Source organism: Neltuma alba, unplaced genomic scaffold (genome assembly GCF_004799145.2).
Source record: "Neltuma alba isolate B1F8T4 unplaced genomic scaffold, ASM479914v2 tig00011323_pilon, whole genome shotgun sequence".
In the NCBI taxonomy this organism is placed as follows: Eukaryota; Viridiplantae; Streptophyta; class Magnoliopsida; order Fabales; family Fabaceae; genus Neltuma; species Neltuma alba.
In genome coordinates, this window is record NW_021636030.1 from 1 (window position 1) to 8,604 (window position 8,604).

General features: G+C 35.6%; 2 protein-coding genes across 2 annotated transcripts; one reads left to right on the top strand and one right to left on the bottom strand.

Annotated features, from left to right (window-relative positions):
* Positions 1-170: 170 nt before the first annotated feature.
* LOC114711960 (uncharacterized) lies at positions 171-1,421 on the bottom strand. The gene is made up of 2 exons (XM_028896399.1): positions 908-1,421; positions 171-814 (listed from the first exon to the last, which is right to left on the bottom strand). The coding sequence occupies exons 1-2, from the start codon at positions 1,222-1,224 to the stop codon at positions 787-789; spliced, it is 345 nt and encodes a 114-aa protein (XP_028752232.1). The 5' UTR covers positions 1,225-1,421; the 3' UTR covers positions 171-786.
* Positions 1,422-2,423: 1,002 nt separating this feature from the next.
* On the top strand, positions 2,424-8,303 carry LOC114711959 (ubiquitin-conjugating enzyme E2 34). The gene is made up of 10 exons (XM_028896398.1): positions 2,424-2,654; positions 4,624-4,768; positions 5,175-5,229; positions 6,013-6,051; positions 6,170-6,233; positions 6,330-6,391; positions 6,719-6,758; positions 6,953-6,980; positions 7,232-7,323; positions 7,422-8,303. The coding sequence occupies exons 2-10, from the start codon at positions 4,712-4,714 to the stop codon at positions 7,705-7,707; spliced, it is 723 nt and encodes a 240-aa protein (XP_028752231.1). The 5' UTR covers positions 2,424-2,654; positions 4,624-4,711; the 3' UTR covers positions 7,708-8,303.
* The last annotated feature ends 301 nt before the right edge of the window (positions 8,304-8,604 follow it).

Sequence of the window (8,604 nt, forward strand, 5' to 3'; positions counted from 1 at the left end):
TAGCTTCTTCCGCTCCATTTTTGAGCACATCTGGATCCAAGAGAAAAAATCAAAAAAAGAAAAGCAGAAAAATAAGAAAAAAAAAATGCTCAAATTGGCAGAGATGATGGTAGCTCTAATAGGAAAAATGAAAGTTTCAACAAGGATGGTGCATCTGTGAAGCAGAAGAAACGAGGAAGAGAAAATGATGTGTCTGAAGCTTCTCAGAAGAAATTGAAGGCATAAGATGAGGTATAGATCGGAAGACAGGGTTTTTTCAGAATAGTATGGCATTGAACATGGTGGAAGAGGTTCAAAGATCTGGCGCGTGAAGGTTTGAACGATACCTCACAGCTTATAAAATTTTGTATCATTTACTAAGCTGTATAGACTATGAATACACAGGGTGAGAAAGTAGTTTTTGTTGACAGTATTTCCCAAATCCATCTACCATATTCTTTATCATTCACGCTAGTAAAGCTAAGAAAGGTTATCAAATATTTACCAAACTTTTTGAGCTATGTTGTGTGTGTGTGATTCTGCTCATTTGGATACCAGTCTATTTGTACATATGTCGAATCCCATTGATTTACACACACACACACACACATTAAAGGACTCAACTAGCTTAGCCATCAAAACTTTAAATACAATGCAGAACGTAGTGCATATATATAATAAATGACAGTCCAAAGGTGAAACCCCAGGTACAACCATCTATTATGTTAATTTAAACATGAAAGAGTTAAAAAGAAGTGAAAGAAACAGGACAGATATGTTTATTATTGCTGTAACCTTTATGCTGTCCTATCCGCCATTTGTGAGAGGATCAAACCTGTCATAGAAACACAGATGGTCTTTGTCAATCATTGGATAGCTGTGTATGACTGAAAGGCTTGAAAATTTAGCAGTAACTATCAAGTGTTACTTATTCTGCGTGGGATTAGATTTGCTTGGAGGTATCCTTCTGAAACATGAATCCACCACCTGCCTTGAAGGGTTTTTCCTTTGTGCAGCCTGAGAAGATGAAGTCTTGCCGAGGGGCAAAGAATTCACTTCTTTAGATGGGATAGCCTTAGATTTGACTCTAGGAGACCAGGTTGATAATAGCAGTGAAAGTGTAAGAGCAAGAGCAGCCAGCGGTCTGGACCTGAGGCACTTCATGGTATTGGTAATGGTAGGTAGTAAAGGTAGAGGGCTTTGATTCTTACAGGCTTGTTGGATGATTTTTGTTACTTGCTGCATTGTGGTTCAAGTCTCTTGTGCTAGTGATGAAATATTGACAAGGGTGAAGTGGATTGGTGTCGATTTATATTCTTTCTGATAACAATGAGGCAGAAATCTGTTTGAGATCTGAGGCCTGTTTGATCATGTGCTCAACTCTTGTCATGCTGCCTTTTGCGTTGTCTAGCCTTAGGATTTGGTGAACCTGGTGACAGAAACTTCAGAAAGGTCATGTGATCAGGCACGTGATCCTACTATATTTCTAACTTTCTTGGAAAAGGCCAAAGGTATTAATCAATTTAGTCAAGGCAATCATAATCTTTTGATTCCCAGGAAGTTTAAAAATAATTAATATGATCGTCTAGTGGGTGTTGTTAATGGCATAGTTCTATTATTTATTTTTTAGAACACAAAAATTATTTGTTATTTGTATCTACTTTATTTGTATATTAAATGCGTGCTAACAACTCTTAAATCACCCGAGAAAAAGACGTCTTTCAGTAGACCCTGAAATTCGCATATTGATTATTAATACAGAGATAATCTGATTAGTCGTTATTCAATTATCTAAGGAGAAAAGTCGCTCATGTTCAACCTTATTGCTAAGCTAATGTTGGTAATGATAGGGACCAATCATCTTTCGGCACTATGCCCATTTTTAGAATTGGACCAATCGCTTCGCGCAAACACACTATTCAGAGATGATATTCTAGGTTAGTGACTCGTATTAAGAGGGTGTTTGGGTTTGCTTAACAGTATTTTTTAAAAGTATTTTTTCGCAAATCGAGATAAATTTTTCTACATATTTACTTCGTATGCTGTAAAATTATTTTTAAAATCATGATTTTGTTTCCATCCAAACACCTCCTAAAAATAAGGATGCCAAATAATTTTAATTAAATTTTACTTTTTTGGATATCTAATAAATCTAATAAATTTTTAGAAAACCAATAGCTTATAAATAATCTTGATTTGGTGTAACTGCTTAAATTAATTAAGAGACCATTGCCAAAACAAAGAAAGGAGCTCTCTTTTTTCTCTGGGCAACTAGATCAATCTGATTATCCGTGTGGTCTCTGTTTTGGGTCAATTGATTTTGGATGGAGAGACATAAGGCTAAAATGGTCTTTTTATGGGAATAAAGGCTAAAATGGTCTTTTAAACAAAAGGAAAGCTTTCTTCTTGTCAGAAAGTCACTCCAGCGTCGACCCGTGTGTACAAACAAGCAAGCACGGGACATTGAATTGAACGATGGACACAGATCGGATCCTTCTCTCCCGATTTTCAACGCCACCGTTTTAGAACGTTACCAACAACTTCTCGGTACTCTTTGTTTCCACTTTCGAAACGGGGAAAATAAATAAATAATAAATTATTAGATAACGCCAGAATTCCCAGTAACTATTTGCTCGAATCGAAACCAGGTCGAATTTGCAAGACACAGATCTCAGGTAATTTTTTTTCCTAATTCGATTCGATTTCCTTTCTCTGCCTGAAGCTTTCAATTTTCAAAAGAAGTCTGTTATTTGATTTCTCTCTCTGCTGACTATTGTATTGATTTTGATCGATTTTGTACTTGAGTATGTTCGTTTGAATTTTATGCTTCTCAGTTCTTTATTCACGTCATCAATGGTGGCGTCTAATCAAGGCTGCATCTTTAATGTTTCATCTTGCAATTTTGCTTCGTGGGTGGCAAATTTTGTAGAATTCATGGTCCATTTTCGAGATAAAAGGAAATTCGTTATACACACAAACCGGTTACCCTATGTTTTTATTTATTTTATTTTACTTTAGTTTTTGTGAATCGGGATAATTGGGTGGAGTTACATGAGTATGAGGCAGTTGCAGTCTTGCAGAAACCGAAGAAAGGTATAAAATTTTAGGGGAAAATATTTAGAAGATGTCAAAGTTGGAAACATGTTCAAAAACTGATCTGCTGGGGAAGGATCGGTCCAATTAAGTAACGCCTTGTTTCGAGGACATGGATGAATTCCGAAGGAACCAATGTTCAGCAGAAGAAAAAAAATTTCGTTCTTTCCCGGAAAGGCCCCCACAACACTTATATTTCCTGCACGTCTTTGGGGATGTGCAGGGTATGTTCATCTTTGCTTCTCTTTTGGGCATATCAGTTTGCCGATATTGCTAGGTTCTGCTTGCCTTTAGGGCTTAATGATCAGAATAAGCAATGAGATAGTGTTGAACACCATGTTGAGACTTGAGAACAAGGGTAAGCCCCCAGAGAACCAGTTTTCCGTTCCACATTATTCATTTTTGCCAGCAAAACCCCCACACAGCAATACTCATAGTAGAAGGTGACTGGATGGACAGCTTTGCTTCTCGTTCAGATCTGAGTCTGTAGATATAACTGGCTTCTATTCCCTTTTTGGCCTAATGGTGGATCACTTAGGTTTAGAGGAAAGAATTATCTATTTCGGCTGATCAGGGCTTCATACAATGAACAAACTTTAACTAGCTGTTAATAGTTACTTCCTCTGTCTCTTATTATAAGATCTAATTTTTTGAATGGGTTTGTCTCTTTTTATAAGATCCTCTTTGATTTTTTCTAAACATTTAATGCAGTATTACTTATTTTACTTCTAATTTAATGTATTTCATGCATTCTCTTTCTTCATTCATCTCACTATTACCTTCTCACATTTATTCATTTATATATAAGGGTATATTTGGAAAAAAACTGCTTTTGCTGCATATTAATTGCTTTTAACTAATTTTAACTATTTTCTTAAATTGCGTAATTTAGTTAAAAAGATCTTATAATAAGGGATGGAGTAATATAATTTGAGACTAGCTGACTCTGGATTGCTGTCATTTTCTGGCACTTGGTAGTCCACAGATAAAGTCACGTAATTTTATGTTACTTACAGAACAAAGTACAATGATACTTGTATTGGGGTAATTTGGTATGCTTCACGGATCTTAGTAAATTTTCTGCTATCCACTGCTGGACGATGAATCTACTACTAGGAAAAGATCTATGGGAAATAGGTGGCGCTGTTATTTTGTTATCATTCTATAAAATTTAAGCAATGGCACTAGTGTATTTGATTGAAATTGTTATAGGTCTCTGGTGGCAAGTGATGATTCAAAGTTTTCAAGTTTACTTATTGGTCATGTTTTATGATTTATCTCTCATAAGTTCTTCATGCTTCTTAGTTGCTAATGGTAGGTCATATGAAACTTGGAGCGAATGTTTCCTTTCCTGTTTCCTCCATCTCTAATATCCCATAGAACTCATGATTTGTGAAAAATTTTATGGCTTCAGCTGAGTTAATGTCTTTGAATTGACCCTCTGATCCCAAATCAAGAATGTAACAAAAATTGAGAACTTTTGCATTTCTTTTAGTCATTTTCTCTAGCTTACCTGCTATCTTTTTTATTGATATTTTTATCCTCAATCAGTGCTAAGCAGGCAGCTAAGATTATTGTTCGGATCAAAGAAATAAAGTACGGTGCAGATCTTTGCTTGATACTGTTCAAAATTTGTTGAATGGCGGAGAAATCATGCATCAAGCGCCTCCAGAAGGAATATAGAGCTCTTTGTAAAGTAAACCATCTTACTTCCTTCTTAAGTTGTGTTTAGAAGTAATGCATGTGCTAGCATGCTACTTTTGCTGTGTATCTATGCAATTATGCTTGTTTTGTGGTTTGTTTAGCTCTTCTTTCTGCCGTTTTGAGTGTACTTGTTATTGATAATTTGGTATAATAGCTGGTAGAGCACTGTGAGTACTTATGGCACACATCCATTTATCTTGTTGCATACCTGAAGTTTGTGCAATGCATATGATTTTCTGATTAATTGTTTGCATCCTTCATTAGTCTATGTAATTTAATATGGGGGAGCTCCACTGGCTGTTATGATGTATTGACTTAAAGTTTTCCTTTTTCAAGTATGTTGGAATTTTTGTAATATGTCAACTGGATAATGCTTAATCTTTATCATGCATTTGCAGGAGCCAGTGCCCCATGTTGTTGCTCATCCATCACCTAACGATATACTTGAGTGGCGTAAGATTGCCTTCCAGTGTTTCATTTTCTTAAACTATTTTATGTTGAATTTATGTAAAAACTAAAAATTGTAGTTGGCCTGTAATTTGTGAATATCAATTTTCTTAGCTGGGCATTGAAACATGTCAGCATGATGATGGATGTCAAGTTTTCAGCCACTTTCCAGATATTTGTAGTCCAAATTGATTAATTATAAAAATTAACAACGAAAACAACTAATTATTCAATGAGAACGGGATAAAAATGAGATAGCATGAATTAGTCTCATTTTTGCATGGATAATAGTAAAATTAAGTGGACATGTTTTATGAAAAAGAAAGAAAGGAAGGGAGGGAAGGAGGAAAAGGAAAGAGATGCTGGATTATATTGGAACTGGTAGCTGTAAATAAGTGGAGCTAATTGAAATATGATTAGATGAAAGAGTGCCAATTTCAGATTATTGTTCATGACCATCCACAGTAGGGATTGCTTTTTTATTGGCAAAAAGTGTCCAGTTCTATTTTGGAAGGCACTACTTAAAGAAGGCTAGCCATGTTTTTTATGAGGATATATTTTCAAAATGTGCTTTGTAGGTAAATGAAGACAACTTTTTTAGCTTACCATATATAGCTGTAAATCATAATATACCATTTATTTTTGCTTTGAAAGTCCCTGCACATGTGATTATGAATATACTTAGTCTCATAACGTGATCATTCGGTCATTTCTGCTAGTTAATTTTTAAGTTGTTTGTCAAAGTGGTTGATAACTTGATATTGATTTTATTCTGTCCTAATGTCTCAGATTATGTGTTGGAAGGAAGTGAAGGAACACCTTTTGCAGGTTTGTAAGTTGGTGAATTTTGATTATCACCACTTCATGTTTTCAGATTTATTTTGGTGCCTTGTGATGATGAATGCCATGATTTATAATTTATGCTCAATATTGGTCTAATTATCAGGTGGATATTATTATGGGAAAATCAAGTTTCCTCCTGAATATCCATATAAACCTCCTGGAATCAGGTGATTTTTATTTCTATAGTACTCAATTTTCATATTTGCTTCTGCTCATCTTGTTGATTGGCATCTTGTCTAAATTCTATATGGTCAATCATGTAGCATGACTACACCTAATGGACGCTTCATCACACAGAAAAAGATCTGCTTGTCCATGAGTGACTGTAAGTTCTTTTATCTGTTGAATCAAGTCTTTGATTGGTTCACAAAATTTTAGGTATGGAAAGAGAAAATGAATGAGATTGTGATGGGAAGTGTTTTTTTTTTTTAATACCTCTGCATAAAAAGATAAGGAAAATGAGTAGTCATCGTTGAGCAATAACAACATTAGCATAATAAACATTGCATGAAACATTTATGTCGCCTTTTCTGCTATTCCCTTTTCTTCTCCCTGTCCATCATGATACCAAATATAGCCCAAGTCAAATAGTTTTGTGGGTTACCCATATTTTTCCAATTTATTGATTTTGTGGATTATGCTGCCTTTGCAGTTCATCCAGAAAGTTGGAATCCTATGTGGTCCGTATCAAGGTCAGACTGATTAGTTTCATGGATTTCCTTTATGTGATTTTGTATGTGTTTTTTCTTCAATGGCTGCTTGACTCATGGAATGTGGTTTTATGCTTATTCACCGGTGATTGTCATCTGAGGAGTATAGTTGACGTAGATTTCTGCTTGATTTTTTTTTTTTTTAACTGATTCTTCCAATATCTGTGTGAATGCAGCATACTTACGGGGCTTCTATCCTTCATGGTGAGTATCCTGTGGCTTTTTATATTAGTTAGAATTCTATTGTCTTCCGTGATGTATGCTTGTTTTCCACTAGCGAGTTCACTTTCACTTCCATCACTTTTGTGGGACACAAGCCTTCATTGAGCCAGGGCTAGCTCTTTCTATATATCAATTTGTTTTTATACATGTGTGTGTATTCAAATAATTGATACTTATTGATTTGTCCCGTAGCTAGTACCTTCTTGCGGGCATTTAACTCTTCTCTCTTGCAGATAGACAGCAGTCCAACGACTGGCAGCGTGAGCACTACTGCTGAAGAGAAGCAACGTTTAGCAAAATCTTCCCTTGCTTTCAATTGCAAGAAGTAAGTTATTCATACCAGCCATTCATGACAGAAAAGAAATGTCCATTTAATTGCCGTTTTGCTCTGAATTTTGATGAATCTAACTATTTTGCATGCAGTGCAACATTCAGGAAAATGTTCCCCGAGTATGTTGACAAGTACAACCAGCAGCGGCTTTCCGAGCAAGCTGCCTCTGAACAAACGGCATCTGAGGTGGCATCTCGTGACAAAAGTTCAGGGCCCATGTTGAGAAAAGTTACGGGGTCTACAGGAGAAGACATGAAAGTAGTAGATGAATTGAAAGAGGGGAGGAAAAACAGAAAGCAATCTTTACCCACATGGATGATGTTGTTGCTCTTCTCCATTTTTGGGCTTATAATGGCATTGCCTCTGCTTCAGCTGTGATCATGGACCACATAAGGATCTTTATGGGCGTGAATGTGGATCCATAAAGTGTCGTCCTTACTGGGTTTGATTCTATAAGCTACTTGCTTTTATTTTTTTGGTCATGACTAACATGAATTGTATAGGGAATTGATGGACGAGAAGGCTGCTTTCTTATGTGTGGGCTGATTTTACTCCTTTATGTCTTTGGTGCCAGCTTCTTGGTGGTAAATACCAAAAAAGTTGCATGCTTGTGATGTCCCTATGAATCCAGTTTGAGGTTGTCTTCTGGTCCTGTTCTTGTTTAAATGCTTTAGTTGTTGTGCAGTGTATGTGCATGCAATGATCACTTATGGCAGATTAAGAAGACTAAATTATGACTGTTGCGTGTGCATACGCTGCATAACTTTATGATATTTCCGAATTTCCCTTCTTTTTCTTCCTACGCGACTTCTTGTAGCAGATTGCCATTGTTCTCGAGGGATGGCCTAGACTATTACTATAGGGAAAGATATCTGATTTAACTTAGCGTAACATTAGTTTACCTTAAGTTTCTTTTGGTAATTGGTATGTACAAAATTTAGAAAAACTTAGAAAAGATAGAATCATTCCCATTCTCTCTCTAAACTGTTCCGTTTCCTTTAATTGCTCCTACGGATGCTCTGTTAATATTCTAATGAAAATATAATACAATTCACGTTGATTTGTCTATAGAGAATTTTTTGTGGTATATAATAGAAATTTATTTTCGATGCAGTTTGTGTTCTACACATAATTATGCAGTTTGCTTTAAATATAATTGATAACAAATCAGCAGCAAGATGGTAGCTTACAAAAGTTTTAATTTGAAATCCTCAACATCAAATTTATCTGTAGAAAGCTGATAGTGTGCTGGGTTTATCCTGGTTTGGAATATTA

What these genes read in the sequence shown, in the direction of transcription:
- LOC114711960 (XM_028896399.1), bottom strand. Translation starts at nt 1,224, where the DNA reads ATGCAGCAAGTAACAAAAATCATCCAACAAGCCTGTAAGAATCAAAGC. An exon ending in TCTAATCCCACGCAGAATAA is followed by an intron (nt 815 to 907) that starts GTAACACTTGAT and finishes TTTCTATGACAG; the next exon opens with GTTTGATCCTCTCACAAATG.
- LOC114711959 (XM_028896398.1), top strand. Translation starts at nt 4,712, where the DNA reads ATGGCGGAGAAATCATGCATCAAGCGCCTCCAGAAGGAATATAGAGCT. An exon ending in TGAAGGAACACCTTTTGCAG is followed by an intron (nt 6,052 to 6,169) that starts GTTTGTAAGTTG and finishes TCTAATTATCAG; the next exon opens with GTGGATATTATTATGGGAAA. An exon ending in CCTATGTGGTCCGTATCAAG is followed by an intron (nt 6,759 to 6,952) that starts GTCAGACTGATT and finishes GTGTGAATGCAG; the next exon opens with CATACTTACGGGGCTTCTAT.